Source organism: Athene cunicularia (assembly GCF_003259725.1).
Source record: "Athene cunicularia isolate RWA chromosome 1 unlocalized genomic scaffold, athCun1 chr1_part2, whole genome shotgun sequence".
In the NCBI taxonomy this organism is placed as follows: domain Eukaryota; kingdom Metazoa; phylum Chordata; class Aves; order Strigiformes; family Strigidae; genus Athene; species Athene cunicularia.
In genome coordinates, this window is record NW_020799092.1 from 32,040,762 (window position 1) to 32,059,413 (window position 18,652).

At 38.1% G+C, this 18,652-nt stretch overlaps 1 protein-coding gene across 1 annotated transcript in view; it reads right to left on the reverse strand.

Moving 5' to 3' along the window:
* The window catches only part of CFAP54 (cilia and flagella associated protein 54), a 138,669-nt gene extending 120,421 nt beyond the window's left edge, over window positions 1-18,248 (reverse strand). The window contains 2 exon segments of the mRNA XM_026864706.1: window positions 17,609-17,699; window positions 18,125-18,248. Coding sequence (XP_026720507.1) covers window positions 17,609-17,699; window positions 18,125-18,248 — 215 coding nt within the window.
* Window positions 18,249-18,652: the final 404 nt, after the last annotated feature.

Here is an 18,652-nt window from a genome sequence, read left to right on the forward strand (position 1 = left end):
GTCCAAGGACATTCCTTAACACTAAATGGAAAAGGATCAATAGAGAGGGGCAAAGCGAAGAAGTACCTGAACAGTGCATCCAAGTAATTCATAGATGACAGTGAAGGAACTATCCTTTGAATAACTGGCAAGATGGAGCATCAGCATGCTGGATGATGGGAACCAGAAAATACTGCGTTAGCCAGGCCAGTGAAATGTGGGAATCATTTTGATACTATGGGGAATATGCAAAAATTTTAATTCATTTATGACTAATGTGTCTGACTAAAATGACTAATTTTCTATTGTTACCTGCTGGGCGTTGTGCAGATCCATGGCCCAACAGGCATTGTGTGATTATGGAGAGGTCTTAGCAGGAATCACTACAGGCAATTCGTATGTGTGGAGTTAATTCCAGCAACAACGGCTATGCATTTAGGTGAGAGCAAATGACTGAGTGCAAGAGGGAGCGGGTTCCTCAGATTTCTGTGGAGGCAGTAGAAAGCAAAGCCTGCAATGAAAAGACATGGCACAAAGGTCCTGATGCTGGAGTTTAGAAATCACTGGGTACAGATACAAATTTTACAAGGCAACTTAAATATGAGAACTTGGCTTGGAAATCAGTTACTGCAACATTTATTTAAGATTTTGCCTGTGCTTTGCCATGCTAACCAAAGATCTTCCTGTGGTGAATTCCAGATGACAGATAAACACCAGCTTCTGTGAAAGGTGGCTTGTGCCACTGTGAGTACTGCTGGTGGAATCTGTTTCAAGTCCCTATGAAGATCTGAGATAGTTTGCCTCACTAGATGGTGCTGGATCCCAAAGGGTTTATCTTCACATTCACCGGGACAGAGACATACATTTAAGAAAGCAGCAGTGCCTAGAAGCTTCAAGGGGAACTTGAGAGACTGGAAATGAGACTGCTGAGTAAAAGTTTCCACATCTCATAATATTTGGCTAGCAGATGGTGGACTGAATGTAATGATAGCAGTCTGAATTAGTGTTTCAGCCATAGAAGCAAGCAAACTGAGTCAAAGAAAACAGTAAGAGAAAGGGAGTATAGCCATTCCCCAAAGGGGAATATTACACAACCATGCAAAGATAAAGCTTTAACCCCTGGGAGGTTAACCAGGGTGTAGCTGTTCAGCCAGCTCATGAAGAGTGTTCAGTCTGAAATTCCTGAGTCAGAGATCGACAGGTCCCAGTATGCAGTCCCTGCAAGGTGGAGGTTTAGTGTATGTAAAGAGGGCAGTTCTGACCCTCTCAGCAGTCAGGGTGGAAAGTCATGGAGAACCATAGCAAGGACCTTCACTGCAGCAAGCATTATGGCTTGTATGTTATTTCAATTTTGGATGCTCACAATACTGATTCCTATTTTACTGTTCTGGACTCAAATTTGCCCTTCAGATATTCTCCATCTGACATTTAATGGGTTGAACATTTAATGGGTCCAAAAGTCGTAGTTAAATTCATAGCTCTTTTTAACTTCAGAAAGATTACAGATTCTTCAGAAGCCTTCAGGATGTAATCTGATGTTTACAGAGAAAAGCTTGGTATATAAAAATGAGTAAGAGTGTGATGGCTATTGAAGTTGCAACCATGATGGGAGAATTTCCTCAAAAAATGGAGTATACATACCAGTATCTGTATGATTTGGAAAGTTTATATCAATTCTTTGAATTACATATGTCTCTGCCACCCTAATAAAATGTGATTTGTTGATTGGAAGGGTAATGATTTATCCATCATTTGTAGGTGGACATTTAGATAGTAATCTGTGTTACAGTAAAACTGGGGAGAAAGTAGGTGAGATTGTGGAGAGTTGGCACAGACAGGATCCCAAGAAATGGAATTTAGGTAAATCCATTGACCCAAGCAGAGAGGTCATAGCAACCTGTGATTTAATACTACCAGATCAGATAGGAGGAAGCTGCCTCAGAAACAGAAGGACCCAGAAAGAGTTAATTTAGTAAAAGCCCATATAAGAAGTGTCTGATCTCATGGTTATAGGGCCAAGACTATGCTTGAGTCGAAAAGGGGAAAAACTTTGCTAACTCATCAAGCTGCCTGCTTACTTCTTGTGTGTCAGTTCCACTTGTGTAAATAGCAGTGGTTACTAAGAGCAAACAAAGGGGGGAAATACTGTATGATCACAGCTGAGTTGGGCAGGAAGAATGTACAGTGGTGTCAGGGTACAGGGGCTGAGGTAACGTCTGCTGAACCCTTTTTAGTACATCATTGAAAGTTTGTTTCCTGCAAGTAATTCTGAGATGCATGTTCATATCCCTTCCTAGGATGCTTGTTAACAAATGGGGTGCCTCTAGATTTTGCTGTTTGATATTTGGACACAAGAGGTGGTCATGGATGCTGTACCAGACTTCTGCAGGGTAACTTGACAGTCCCAGAGATGAAAGAGCTAAATTTATGTCATCTCTTCCTTGATGCTTTTAGGGAAAAATCTGAGTTGAGGTGATTCTGGGCCATCACTTAGCATGTTCAGGCTGATAGGCTAATGAAGACATGGGACTTTAAAATAATATTTTAACATATTTAAGGACTAGCATATTCAGAACTGGGATCTGCGGTATGCCTGCCTGGTTATAAGTACCAGTGAGAATTCACAGTTCTCCAGCTCTGAGTGGGAGTGCATTGTTGGATTTAAAAAACGGAAGTAACTCTAGAGAAAGAGGTGGTGGCAAGTATGTGCTGATTCTCATGGAGAAATTCAGCTTGTGAGTTAGGCAAGGAGAACAAAGTCAATGAAACATTTGTCTTATATGACAATACATCACTTGCTATTCACATGGCATAGGGGAATTGGATATGATACTAAAGAATAGCTCTAAGTTGCCTGATAAATGTCCTTAAAAAGTCATCACATAGCTGTAAGAGGTGAACTAAGTTGCTGAATGCTAGGAGTACACTGTATAAATGTTATGAAGTTTTCCAATGAGAGGAGGAAAAGGAAGAAATCGTACTAAGCTTACAAGAGGCAAACTGTTTCCTGGAGTGATGTACCTTTCAAATAACTGTCCAGGAAGCAAAGAGGTGCAGCAGATGTGCAAGTTTATTGCTATTGCAGTGTGTGACACTTGCCTATACCTACAACTGATGAGACAGATATGGGAATACAGGGCTTTTATGGGTAGCTATGAGGGATTATACTGTGATAATTTCTTCCCAGTCCTTCTGCCCTTCATGTTTTAGGGCTGTTTGGTAGAGCTGCTTGTGGCTTACTCATAGTGTCCTTAGACTCATGCCTTACTTAAATCTTCCTTTACATTCAAACATAATTTGTGCATTCCTAGCCTTATCTAAGGGCTACCTGCTGCCTTTCAATGGAAAAGTTAGTAAGGAGATGAGAGATACACTGCATTTGTATTTTTTCTGTACCATGAAGAAACATGTCCTGAATTAGGAAGGTACATGCTTGACTGTAAAGGCAGGGAAATGTGAAAAGATGGTGGAATTGGCTTATTTAGGACACAACATAGATAGCTTTTCAAACAAAGCAGTAGATTGAGTCCTTTACTGAGATGGTGACACATATTTGTAAAGTCTTCCAGCACTGTTCCTGTCACTAAGCAGTATACAAAATTTGTCAAACAATGGAATAGTCTCTGAACTCGGAAACATACATTAACAAAGTAACCGAAGCTTGTGAATCTTTTGATAGGCACTTGACAGTCTTTTAAGATACACTGAAAGCAAATCTGGAACAGTTTTTATGCAAGTGAATGCTAAGAGAACGAAAAAGCTAAGTTTTTACTTGAAAACGGTTCTTGGCTTCCTCTCTGATCTACTGTGTCACTGTAGTAAGAGGAAGGGAAAAGAGTGATCAACACGAGAAAGAGCTGCAATGACTGAGAACTGTGCAACTGCCAGGTTCTTACAGAGCTGCGTTCAAGTTTGGGGTGACAGTTGTCACTGTGTTTTGGTTGTATCATATGAAAGGTTTCAGCGCCAAATTCTAAAGATGAAGTGTATATAGAAGTTGGCGCTTTTTTTTTATGTGAGTGTGAATGCTCATAGAAAGGTTTTCTCAGTTTCTTTTTATCATTAGGGAAATACTCAGGCATATAGATGAATTTCAGTTGATTTGCAGAATCATGTTATATGGGAGAAGTGGTCTTATTTAGTTGAATTTTTTTTCCCCTGAAGAAAGTGTAGGAATGTGTAATACTTGTGTGAGCAATCTGTTAGATTTGATTCACCCACTCAGGCTGTATTGTTATGCATTGAGGGGGTTAACCAGTCTTTGGGGAGAGAGATACAGCAGGTTTTTTATATAGCTGCCTGATTTTGTAAGAGGTTTAAGTTGAAACGTAACAGATTCTGAGATCTTTATGGACTTAAGTACTTAAGGTAGCAGTTGGACACATCAAAGTCTATTAGTGACTTTCCAAAAGATGGAACTATTGCTTCAATGAGATAGTTTGCCTAAAATTCCTGTTATTTTCTTTATTTGATTAAGATACGCTTTATTCCAGTTTACAAGTATATTCTACTCAACTCAACTAGGTATCAATTGATATAGCTTGTTTTGGAAAGACTTCCAGGAACCTGCAAATATTTCTTCTGAAATGGTTCACTAGACAAACCATGGAGGTAAATTTCTTGTCTCACTCAAAGATCTTGTCCTGAATTTCAGGAAGCTGTAGGGGTTCTTTTAATAAAGAAGCTATGCCTGAGGCACTTACTATTAGAGTGACAGTAAAGAAGTCTTGCACAAAAGCCCTGTAAATCCCTTCTAATCATGAAAATGTGAAAGTCTGAGCAAGATTTTTAGTGATGCCCATGAAAACTGCATCTTAGAAACACACTAAAAATGTGGAACACTTACCTGTATGTATAAAAACCTAGAGAGAGGCCTGAGCTAAAGACAATATCCAGTTTATGGAGCAGACAGACAGGCAAGATGATTACATTTTCTGTGAAATGTGGGAAAAGAAGTAGCAGAGATGGAGCATGGAAATGAATTCTATTTTAGCAGTATTCAGCTTCAGCTGATTGCTAGGCATCTAGTAGTTAACATTTGATTTTGGAAAAAAAAAATGGCAATGTGTTTTGTTTAAAACCATTAGACATTTTCTTAATTTCATAAAGATTCTCAAGACAAACTTTAAATGAGAGGAAGTACAGTCTATTCGAAGGGAAAAATTCATTCTGAAGACCTTCTCAAAACTCTCTTGAAGCCAAATATGACAGTGCATTTTTATTCATATTCTCCTGATGCACATTTGCTGTTACAATTCTGAGCCATTACAGATGCTGTAGCTAGAAATCATCTTGGGGAAATAACATTATTGTTTGTATATATTACTCCTGAGTAGCCAAATGCATCCTTATCATAACATTTTCTGTGTTGTGCATTTGGTCTGGGAGTACTCACAGAATCAAAATAGACTCTTCTAGGAATTAACCATTGGCAACAATCAAAGGGAGACCTAAAATAACCTGATGATGACTTCTAGTATTTTTAGATCAATGCATTTCTGTTCAGGCCATTTCTTACCACATTACAGTATCAATTTTGAAACTTTTTGGCATCACTGTTTCTATTTTCCATTATTGGTTTCTCACTCACTTGCCAGAATATTTCCCTCCAAGGTCAGAGTATCTGCTGATTGAGGTTTGTTCAGGCAGCTGACAAAGTGTTTTGGGCAATAGCCTGACCTTGGACTACGAGATTTAGCAGCTTGGAAGTCAGCAGTATAAAATCATGCAGTGTAGAAGAGTAGTTGTTTGTTGATTATTAAGCCTTGCTTATTCAAAGGTAGAAAAAATATCTTTGTCTTCATATTGTTATTTGGATAGTCCATATTTTTCAACAATACTTTATTATTCTGTGTAATTATATTTTCTAGGTTATTCTTTCTAATAAGATATACCATTCTTTGCTTTTGGTATATATTATTTTTAATCATATAATTTATAATAATTATATATGTAATTATGTCATTGTGAGCTTTTATCTCAGTATTTAGAATTTTAGAAAATTAATGTTTAAGAACAAGTAATTGTTTTGTATTCTGCATACATGTGGGAAGGTTATTTGTCTAGTTTCTAGAATAGTGGAACATGGGCATGTTGGCTTTGTTTCAGTTTAAGTAAAAATTAGAATAATTCCTTTTTAGAGCAATTGGTGCTGTTGCCTGATTATATTTTATGACTGTCTGGAAACAGTATTATATGTTTATTAGTATATCTATAAAAATGCAGATACTAGATCATTAAATCCCTAGTTGGGCTGTAGGAAAAGCTACACTATCAAAAAGTATATTGACTCTAAAGAAGAGTAAATAGTTGCCAGACTTGCAACCAGCTGCTAACAAGAATGGGTCGAAGTGCAGGTGTTTCCTGCAGGGATTCTGACTTCTGGTGGTAAATCACTGATTGCCAATGATACATAAGCCCACAGAAATCAAACTAGAGAGCAGAAGTAGATCTATTAGAGCTAATATGGTTGAAGTAAGCATTCCTTTAGCCTCTTTTTTCTTAACACTTTATGGGCAGACCGTTATTTTCGGTATTAGTTTCAAAAGGAACGGTAGTATAAAAATGCTTAATGGAAGTGGAGCACCTTTATTAAATTTTAAAAATTACTCTTCCTGGTGTTTGGTCCTGCATCTCATAATCAGTGTGGTAAGTGATTTCTAGTTTTGACTGCAATAGGTTTGAAATAGCTGATACTTTTATATCTCTTTCTTCTTTTTCTAAGCCACCCTTGCTTGCTATGCATTTTTATCATTATTTCTATTTAACGCCTAGGATTTTTTTCTGTTTTGCTTTTATTCAGATTGTCTTTTTAGTTTTGGCTAGGGCTTATATGTAACAGTCTACTTTAAAAATACTTTAGAATTTTATAATACTCTATTAAAATAATATTAAATGTTAATAGAGTAACTTGGAAACACTTTTATCAACCAGAATGAGATAATTTAATCCTCAAAGACAAGAATTGTATACATACCTATCTTAATAGGAAGACTAAGTGAAGTTTATTAGCTGTACATTTGAACTCTCTGATGCAGAGAGAACTTGGATGGAGCAGTATTCCACAACTGAGCTGGACTCATGTGAAACTTTAGGCTGAGAGCTCTCTGTTTTGAGAAGAACAAAAAGTAATGCAGAGAAAGGTACAGATAAGGTACAGAAAGGTACAGAAAAGATACAGAACTATATAAAATACCAAACCAATAATGGTATAAAGGTCTTGGTTATTTGTAATTCAATAAAGTTTAGCTTGTGTGCCTTAACGTACACTTTCATCTAGCATCAAAGTGTAACAAAGAAAAAAATAAAACAGTACAGCAAATAATCTGTAATATATATACTCTGTTGGGAATCCCTATTTAAGAAACAGTGATGTAATTTTTGGAAAGTTATGTGAGTGACAAATCCTTCAATAGTCTTATTAATTTGAGATCTTACACATGACATTTTTCAGATCTGTTTCAATATCCCTATCATAGGTTTTTAGAGAAAAAATGCAATAGGTCCTAATTCTTGCAGTTTTATCATTCTGTTAAATTCTTATACCTCCAAGCTGACAACTCTTACAGTATCCAGTTTCTAATGAACCAGAGATTTTTTTACTTCCCATTCTCCAGAGGTTACTCGGAACCCATACAATTAGCCCCTTACAACTATATCAGTAGTACCATCCATTCCTTTAGCATAGCAATTTGTATTACTATTTTATAGAACACAAAAGATAATTATATACATTATGTATACAACTACATACATTTCTGGTTAGCATACTGTCAGTCTGTTCTTTACATCTTTTATTTTCATCCAGAAGATACTCTAAATAAAATTGCAATTTTTACACTTTTCGCTGTCTGAATTTCAAAATAGAAAGATTAAACTTTCTCTGCATGATGGCACTCTGGGAAAACCAGAAATTGCTATCAGCACTTTACCATGCTTAACTGATGCAATAATAAAAAGCATGTAGACCTTGGCCACACAAATGTAGATGAAACTTTGGCAGCAAGTTTTGACAATTTTGCTAAAATGTTTTTAAGTGGACATATGGCTCTTCATCTATTAGATATGGATATATTAAAATGGCTATTTTTTACTCGATGGATCTACTTTGTACACTCTGGCATATCTGGAGTACATATATTTAGAGACAAAAGCATGGTGTTTACTTTTGTAGAATCAAAGTAAGTGAGCTAGATATTATTCCTTCTTCTGTATTGTTAGCAATATATTGTTAGCTTAATAAATTATCCTTAAAGGAGAAAATTTTGTTATGTTGTTCCCGTATAATTCCATTGTAAGACTGACAGAATGATTCCTTAGAGAAGATAGACACAACTTGATTGAAATAAAGCATTATACATCCATCTGAATTAGCACAAATATAACAAATAAAATTTAGTCATCAGAAACAATCACTAGGTATAAAACATTAATTAAAAAACCCAAGCTAATTTGTAGATCTGAGGTTATGGATGCATCTACATAAGCAATTTGGTTGTGATCAAGAGTTCACTTCTGAAGCATCCCCAGCTCCTGCACTTGTTTCATGTTACAAAGTCATCTTGAGTACATGGGTTGAACTCACTCTGAATGGAACTAAGCTGAAATGTGTGCTCCACAAGCACACCTGACGTCCTCCAACTGGTACAGGAGATTCAACCTCTAGGAACAGACTAGAACAAGTTCAAAGTGAACTCCCCAAAATGTACATTATGTGAACATTTGGTCCCTGGGACTAACTGTTTCACTGCACAGATTTACTCCGATTGTACACTTTCTCCAGTTGTACTGCTTTACTTGTCAGTATAGCCATAGCCTACTTTGCTAATTAGGAAACAAAAATTTTTGAAGGAATATAAAAAGCAATTATGCTATTTCTGGAGAGTTGCTTTTTAAAATACCTATACTTGAAGAAAAAGCTTTAAGACACCACTGCTACCTTTACTTTGCAGAGACAGGAGAGAGAAAATGCTTGCAAACTTCATGCCACAAGCTGAACATTTATTGTACAGAACTACATCTTCTGTCTGTCTTAAAGAACTAAAGAGAAGCTTTTCAGTGTCTCCTCTGTGGCATTAACATAGATGGCAAAACTGCAGTGATTATAAACACCTAACAAAACATGCTACTGAACTGTATATGGCATCATATGTGTTTCAAGGTCAAAGTTTACAAATAGGGCCTATGTCCCTAGTTTGTCTCATGATTTAGTTAAGAAAAAAGGACCACATCATTAAGCTCTGCTACAAGAAGTGTTCTCCAGCTCTGGAATTACAACATCCTTTGCTTTAGATCTTTGGTTTATTTCCTTAAAACAGCAAAATCAATGCATCATGTATTGTCCCAGGAACCTCCATTTTTTCCAGGCCATCTCTATAGGCTATCTGCATGTAAATGCTGTCCCTAACCCAAAGACCAGTTGTCACAGATCTGTCACCAACTGGAAAATTCAGTGTGATGGCTCTGTTCATACTGTTTTACTACAATCATCTGCAGGGACTGAGAGAATAGAGAGAGACTGCCCTTGTCCGTGCTGCAGATGTGCATGGTTTCTCCAGAGAACCCATAATAATTTTCTTAAAACACATATTAAAAGCAGGTCTCAGAATAACCTCTATCCTGCTATAATACTGCTCCTGCTGTTGTTTCAGATATTGCAGCAATACTCACCTAGCCCTCATTCAGCAACATGCACACTCCAAAGAATGTGCTTCTCCTCTGTCACTTTTCAGCACCTATATGATCTATAGTTCGCAAGCGCTTGATAGTTCAGACAGTGAAAATTGTTGTTTTCATGCAAGAGTAAGAAGAAAAGGAAATGAGTTGACCAGTACCATAATACCAAATCCCAGTTTCAGTGAGAGGTCAGATGACTGTTGCCAGTCCTGATCTGATGTCACATGCAGCATCTGAGCCAGCTTTAAACAGGCTTAGCCACCTGGCATAGCCCTGTGCTGTGTGGAAATACCAAAACAATGTAATTACAGCAGAAGGATGTACCAGAACAGTCTGTCTCTGAAGTCAGTATATCTGGGATCACGTTGTGTATTTCTGATAGGGTGCTACTTTACATAGTGTGGGTGCACATTTAATGGCCAGTATTCACAGTACCACAGGTCCACAAAGTGAAGGATCTGGGAACATAAAAATATGGAGAGGACAAGATGGGAGGGACTATTGCAAGTGGGATGCAGTAAGAGACTGCAATTTGCCTTGGAAAGTTCAAGGGCTGTAAGATGTGGCATCTGGCATACAGGGAGAAGGAACTGTAGTAGATGATAGTACAACTTCTGTTGTAGTTATACAGGATGGAAAAGGTCATGTGAGTGGATTTTCTTTTAGGGGGAGAAGAGGAGGGAGCCCAGAGACAATATAGGGATCCACAGAAAGCACTGGACAAGGAGGCAAGACAGAACAAAGGGGTGAAGGGGAAAAGTCACAAGGAAGAGCAGAGGAAAGGAGAGGAAAATGGGCTGCAGCATCCTTAGTGCCTATGATGTTTAAGAGCAGGGTCTCAGGAGGAGAGTCTTCCCTTAAGAGAAAACAAAACTTGCCTTAAACACTGATGGAAGTAGGTCTCACAGCCCCCGAGGCTGCTCAGGAGAATAGTGAGAAACAGTCTGGACTGAAGAGGGAAATACCTGAAAAAGAAAAAATAATACCTTCTTCAGAATTATTCCTAAAAGAGATACTTTCTCTTATATACGTTTGTTGTGGTTTGAGTTTTTGGGCAAGGAACAAGATTAAGTTAGCTGTGGCAAACCCAAGGCCTCAGTTTCTGAGATCTAAAACTGAGCAAACTTTCCTTTTGATAACAGCAACCCTGACTAGTAACTAGCACCAGCTCACTGTGTGATAGAGATGCTGGCTGGATGCAAGCTCATTTTCTAGGGAAAAATTTATTACTGCAAAGAATACACTTATCAGTACCTTTTTTTTTTTTTTTTTTTTTTTTTTTTTTTTTGTCTTTGGAAAAGCTTCTGCACCATTTAAAAACAAAAATGAAGATTTTCAGCAGAGGCAAAAGTTGGGGCTAACTAACATTACTGCTCCTGCAATTTCCATTATCTAAGATGTTTTTTGGAGGAGCAGTTAGTTGAAGTACAAGGCAGAGTGTGGGAGTGCTGAATGGGAAGGTGAGGGGGTCGGGCAGATCTCCACACAGCGGGTGGAGTTCCCTCAAGCCTGACTTACATTTTCTGAGTCAGAGAATTCAGAGTTGATGGTGGTAATTATGTATGCTGGGTATAGCAGAGATCTCAGATAATGAGATAATGGTCTTCCTTAGGAGAATCGAAAGGCAATAGCTGAGAGCAACAGAAGAAGAAAGTGAAGAAAGAAAAAACATGAAGTGGGAGTAGGTCAAGGCATATGTTTTAGCAATGGGGCTGGAATTTCAGGTCTTTAAACCTCTTCCACAGGTGATACTTCCTCTCTGGAGCTCTGTAGCTATTAATATGGAAGAGAGACATTAAAATGAAAGAGACAGTCTGGCGCTTAGTCCTGGAGAAGTTTGCAGACAGGGACCTGTGGGAAACTTCCTCAAGGAAAGTGTTTTGCCCTGAGGGTATAAATGCTGGAGCATTTCTTAAGGGTTTTTCCAAAGCAAAGGGAGCTAGGGAGGTTCAGGCCAAGACGATCTTCTCTTCGTTAGTGAGCTGTAAGAGGTCCCAATTTGTTTTAGAAGGCTTGAAGAGATTGCTCTTGGTATCATTGGATGGCTTTTCAGTGTTACCCTGTTGAAGCCTGAATGATTTGATAATGCCTTGTCTACACTATCCTTCTCTTACAGAGTAGGAATGTCTTTGTACTTTATTTTCTTGTTAATACATTTGTTACCCAGCTTTGGTCTGGCAACTTCATTTTGTGTCCTTTTATTATTTAATTTTATTTTACTTTTTAAATTTTGCCACTTAGTGTAAGGTAATTACTGCATTTTAATAACTGAAATTACTGCAGCATTTTGGAAGTAAACGGTTGATCGCTAGTTAGGCTAAATCCAATTCCCTTTAACAGGCTGGTTGTCCAATGACAGGTCGCATGTGGGATTAAAAATTATCAACAGTAGCCTGAAACTATTCTACACTGTAGTATTCAGTGAGTAGATAAATTTGTTAGATTTGAATACTGACATTATTTTATATATATATATATAATATATATTATATATATTATATAAGACATCATTATTATATATGAATTTATTAATATTTCTTTCTGTTTTATGCATTTCCATAACACTTTTGTTATTTTCATAATTTAGTAAATCTCTATAATTTCCTTTGACATTGTTTTCAATAGAGAATACCTGAAAAGTGGACACAATTAGATTACTGAATAATGCAAACTACAAGAGAGATTTACAAAGAGGAAAAAGAAAATAAAAGCTAATGACTAGTGCAACCCCCATGAAATACAAACTATAACATTTATGATAAGGTTTCTGAATTTCCTAAACATCCTTTATAGCCTACGGCCTCTGCTTCAACCCTGGAGCTGTGCAGCCCCTCCACTTACTGTGCACAGTAACTGTTCAGAGGGAGATATTTGCATTTGAAGATGCATATGCATTCAGTAGAATAGTTTCCAGCAATTGCTGACTAAAATTCCAATTCTCCAGATCATTTTTACCTCAGTGGGACCTATGGAGCTTAAAAACACTCTGTTTTCTGAATCCCTTTCTAAAATTCACTCTGATGTCGAAGATGTTTTTTCTTTATTCCAACTCTATTTATCCTGTTCAGCATTTCAGCCATCTACTCTTTTCTAGCTATTTGGCATCCATCATTAGTGTCCACTACCAGGATGTTCTAGTGCAAAGCACTAAAAACCATCATGGTGAATGCTTGTATGACTCCAGAACATGTTCTGATTTTAAAGACTGGACCTATTAAAAAATAAGACTGTTGCCTCACTGTATGGAGAAAAAGTTATATTAGCATGTGGAGAATCATGCTCTGCAATCAAGCTATTTCCTGATATGCATGTCTTCATAGCGCATGTCACATGCGTATGTTTTAACAGGATAAACTGAAGCAAAACAAATACCTTAATTTTACTTCTCTGTTTTTGAGAGAAAAAGGAAATACAAAAGGAAATACATCTAGCACTCCTGCATACCAATTATCATAGGAGTTTGAAAAACAGTTAATACAGAGAATATCTGCAGAGTCAGAGACCATAGTGACCTCCCACACTGCAAAGTTCTTTAGAATTACTGAAATTATGAACAAAGTAAAAGCTCTTCTTTCCCAAACAGCCGCCTCGATGTAACTTGTTCCCACATTCTGGCTTCTGTCACTGCATCCCACACTCTCTCTGTTGCTAAGTGCTTTAGGCTTCTGCAATATGTTCCAGCAGCTCCCTGTTTCTCTCAGATCTCCAAATGTGCTATCATCTGAGAGCAGAATGTCTACGTTTATCTGACATGGTAAGAAAAAAAGATTAAACTGTACAAATTACAGCTTCCTAAAGAACATGAGAATTTTCCATACCAAAACCCATCTTTGTAATCTTGCATGCCCTTTCATAACATTTTGTTAAAACATGTTTTCAATTCACAGTAGGATACATGAGGGATGGGAGCACGTTATGGCTCCTAGGAACAGCTATAACTAAACCTTGACTGTGACAATAGCAGCACAGAGCACAGAGTACTTGCAGAAGCTTAGATCTGTGCTGTCACTGAGCTATGCAAATGAAGAAGCTCATAAATAAATGGAAATCATAGGAAAAATTTAAAAAATAAGACAATACAACAGTTAATTTATATAATTTTGTAATTATATTAGTAAATATTGACTGCTATATCTATTCATCATCCTGGTTTAAACATTGTTTGGTTTCTTCTACTCTTGTAGCAGGCATATAGTAGCCTCTGATTAGGAGAGAATTGTACTGTCAGTTATTCACCCAGCTATGCCTGTTTTTTTTTTTTCTTGGTGGGTAAGCACCAAATGCAGTTTATACCAAGTGCAGTTTTCAGCCCAAGTGTCTTTACCCACGCTGGGGTACAATTCCACAGGGTACAATTCTTTGTATCCTCGGCTATGGTACCAGCATGCCTGCTACTGTGATTGCTGGCAGGTTTTGCTGTATCTCTTCCATTCAAGTTAAGATGAGCACCATTAATAGTGATTAAAGAGCTACCTTAAAAGCTAACATATGTAATTAAACTGGGTGCACATCCCCCGTCAGATACAAGAAACATTCTAGGTACACGTTTATGTTAGATTTACCATATCAAATCCAGCACAAGGTATGGGCAAAGTAGACAGTATTTTAATGAGAAAGTAATTCAGCATATTAGGAGTGGATCAGTATGACAAAACAGTTGATACTGAGGCACCTCATTTTTCCATTATATCTGTTTTGGGGGTTTATTCTGGATTATATTTAGCCTGGTCTCTGGAGCTAAACACCTCCACTACACATGTGTTTCAAAGCTTTCTGAGGAGAAGTGTTAGGTGCTAGAGGACCCTGTGATGATGCAGCTCACATGCTATTTTGGACCTACTGTTCCCATTAGCACTAGGGTGCATGTGGAGCAGATCTGAAGCAGAGCTGCTGTTTTCATTTCCTCCTTAAGGAATTTAGTTTGTATGCGCCAAAACCCCTCAGAACTGAAACACCACATGGTAAATTGAGACAATGACAGGATTTTCCTACAAACTGCACTATTGCTTTGAAACAAATTGCTAATGTAGACACAGCCTTTGACAGCTGCTGAGGGCAGCAATCTGCCAGTTCTGCTAGGGCCTAGGAGAAGAGATCAACTGCTTTAGGCTCAATCTCTTTCCTCCATATAGACGACCTTTCAATATCGCTGCAGGCCTTCCTGCTCTCCTGTCAATGCTCTGTCGTCTTCTGTTTCCCACCTCCATTGTCACCACCAGGAAAAGGTCCCTGGCCTGCTCCATTACCATCTGCATGGAAGGTAAAGGAAGCAAACTGTGGCTGCTGGAAGATGCAGGCTGTAGAATGAGGACCAACAACTGCGTAAGACCTGAGCATGGAGATGCCATAGCCAAAGAGAACTGAGGGAAGACTGTCTCTAGGGTGGGGTGGGCATACATAGGTTGTGAGAGAGGGGTGTAAAAGCCCCCATGGCTTCTAAAACTCTACTGCTTTTTTTCCACACCTCAGCTGCTTCTTCTATCATCCTCACTCAGCCTCCTAAAACATCACTGTCAGTTCTTAGTACCCGAACACTCCCCTGGAACAAAAAAAAAGATCTCTCGGTGTCCCCATTTCTTATTCTGAAATAACTTGCCTGCTAGTGCTGCAAATTTTGATTAACTACACAAATAGAGAATTTTTTAAACCATGTTTCACCAGATGCTTTCTCTCTGCCTCATTCTCCCCACACAGAGGGAAGGAGAGCTTCTTTTTAAATCTGCCTGGTTTCTCCTGGTTCCTAGACCTCTTCTTTGCCTCCAGACATGTTCTTTTAATAACTGCATGCTGAGACAAGAGATATCTTGATTCTGTCTTCATTCTCTCAGTTAGTCTGGGCCTGAAACCAAAGCAGATAACGACTCTTTCCTATAATCAAAACCCAGGATAGGATGTTCTGATGCTTGACATCTTAAAAGCCTCTGTGGAGGGATGGGGTTGGAACACCCTCTACCCTACAGCAGTGTGAAATGGCCAGGGTTATTTTGAATCAGAGAAGAATACCAACCAAAGCAGTCATTACTTCCAGCTGGGATGCATCAATTAACAACTAAAAAGCAGTGTAAGTATCAGCTGAAAAGAATGATTTGTCCCTTTCTAACTGGACAAAGTAATGGTGTGGCCAGCCCCCACCCAATCTGAGGCCCAGAGGAAACAAGTAAGGTACACATATCCCCTGCACCACTCTTCACTTCCTGCTTCTTACCTTGAAGCACCAGTTAAACTGAGATTTTACATTGTAGTCATATCCTTAAATTGCTAATAATCAGCTCACTGTAAATATCAACACAGTGCTGCAATGAAGCTCAAATGTCATCATAATCATTCCCTTGGATCACTTCAGCATGGTGAGGAACAGAGAGAAGTTAGGTGCCAGAGGACAAATAGGTGCCCAACAGCAACCATGGGAGAGCAAGGAGAGAGGCAAACCAATAAGATAGCAGGTAAAGCTAGGGTCATCTGGAGTTGTCCAGCTGGACTCTGATATGGTAGAAAAGTTGGGCCCAACAGACCAACTACAGATCCATACAAGGTGACACTAGCGATAAGATTTTCAAGATCTTTCTATGTAGGAAGATTGGGAAAAAAAATCAGGGGCAGTAGCCAAAACAGTTTTGAACTCAACTAACAATGGCCAAAAGCAAAAAGTGTTTCTGTAGTTCACTGGCTCTCATCAAGTTAAAATGAAAACAACAACAACAAAAACAGATGTAATGGACATTACTTTGACATCTTTGCTCATATCCTCCTACAAAGGCCAAGGAATAATGCAGGTAGAAGTGACCTGTATCTTACATGTAAGGACATCAGTCTAGGAAGCACCAAGACTTGTGTTGCAGTGCTGTGCCCACTACAATTGTGGAAAGACAACTCACATATTCCCTTTAACTACAAATGTCTCCTTAAGGGTAGTATATACAGATGCAGTGTATTCCCTGAACTCTATTCTCGGTGTGTTACTAAGATACGACTGTTTCTATGGAGAGCTTATTGGTGGGCAAAATAAACTGTTTTGATTAATTATAAAAAGGTAAACTCATTTTTAAAACAACACATTGCATGAGAATGCTAATGATGTGAAATCACACTAATATAGAATTTTAAGTGCCTAGTTCCCTCCTCTTTTTTATTATTTTTCTTTTTAATTTCTAGGAGACATTTATCCTAAATTCCATATGGTCTACAAACTGATTAAAATCTGTCCTGCAAAAAACTAACTGTAACAGCCACCTATGTAGTGGCTACAAAAGCTCCAACTGAACATTTGTTTGGTTTTAAACGCTGTGTAATTGTACAGCAGTTTATTGTGGATTATAAATATCTACATGACCATGAATATGCCATATTGTGAAGTGAACAAAAGAGCTTTGAAACAAGAAGGATAAAGGCAAAAAAGGAGAGAACCAATAAGTATGTTAAATAAAGCTCAGCATTTAATTTTAACATGCTTCCGTGGTAACAGCTAGACTCTACATATGACAAGTAATAGATATGTGGGGGGTTGTGGTATTCCTGGTTCTTTTTTGTTTATAGCTCTAATTATTTTATACTGTGCTGAAACAGACCTTGAAAAATGCTGTGCCTGACTCAGAGAACAGTTTAGTTCATCAGTCAGTGATTTGGCAAAGTAAATAACAAGAAGCTACACAAAAAGAAATCAATTAGAAATTTCACAATTAAACTAATTGGAATTTATGAGTGACCTTTTTTAATGTTTACATCTGTAGAAATTATTAATCTCATTTGAAGATGCACTTTGATATTTTCAGTGTCAGAAATATTCCATATTTTACATATTAGTTTAATCAATTGTCTTTTTTTTTTGGTTCTTCATAAGAAAGCCAGGCCAGGATCAAATGTCAACCCTAAATGCACATGCAGAAATGTAAAGTTTCCACTGGTACCTAAGAGGAAGCTTTTCTTTCCATGCACAGATAGAAGCTGCCATCTATACCCTTCCAGTCTGATGCCACCGTTTTTATGCTTTCTCACTTGGTTGCAGTCTTCCAAATCTAGCACCAACCTATGAATATACACATGGCTGCCTAAAGTAGGAGGATTCATAGCTTAGCGTTAGTTAAGAGAAGTCTGACTGATCTGGCTCTGCTGATTTAAAAAAACATTGTAATGACCACACCTCTTCATCCCTCTCATCTGCCAAAGGGTACCATCCTTATAGGAGGTGTGGCAGAAGAAACTATAGGCATCTGACTCACCTGCCTCAGTGTCCTCTCTAGTGGTTACAGCTAATTGCCACACTGAACAGAGAAGCAGTTACAGTTCCTGTCTCCTCTCCCTCAGGGTGTAACAACTTTCAGCAGAAGGGTGGGGCAACCAGCTGGGGCAGTAATGCATTAAAAAGTAATATCTTAATTCTACATCTCTACCCTGCATAGTTAGCCTAGCTAAGTCCATAAGACAGTAAAAGTCTTTGGCCTAGACTGCTGGATAAAGCCCCACATCTACTTACCTCTTAATTTCATGCACTTTTTCCGTATCTTCTCTTTTGCATTATCATTCATCCATCCCAGCTCTCCTGTCCCCCATTCTCTTACATTAGTGCTTGTTTTGCATAGACTATCTCCTACTGACATCTCGAAAGCTACCATTATAAATTTGAAAGCAGTCCTGACAGTCAGCTGCCAGTGAACAGAAAAGTTCATAAAGTAGTTGATCTGGGCATGCACAGGGATCTCTAGAATTTATAAGGAATTCTCAGCACATCAACAATACAACATAAAACCTTGACTTGTGGTGCACAGAACAACATGTGCAGTACTCAGTCCTCCCTACAGTAGCCTGTTTCCCTCAACCCACTTCATTCTGTCCCCAGATTTCCTGTACTTCATCTCCAATGTCTACTACACATACTAGTTCCATTTTCATGTGCCTTTTCTCATACTCTTCATATTCTCTACATCAGATTTTAGCTCTAGTCCCACTTCTTTATTCCCATAAATTTGAGAATGATCTGGTTTCATATTAGCTGGAAGAGATA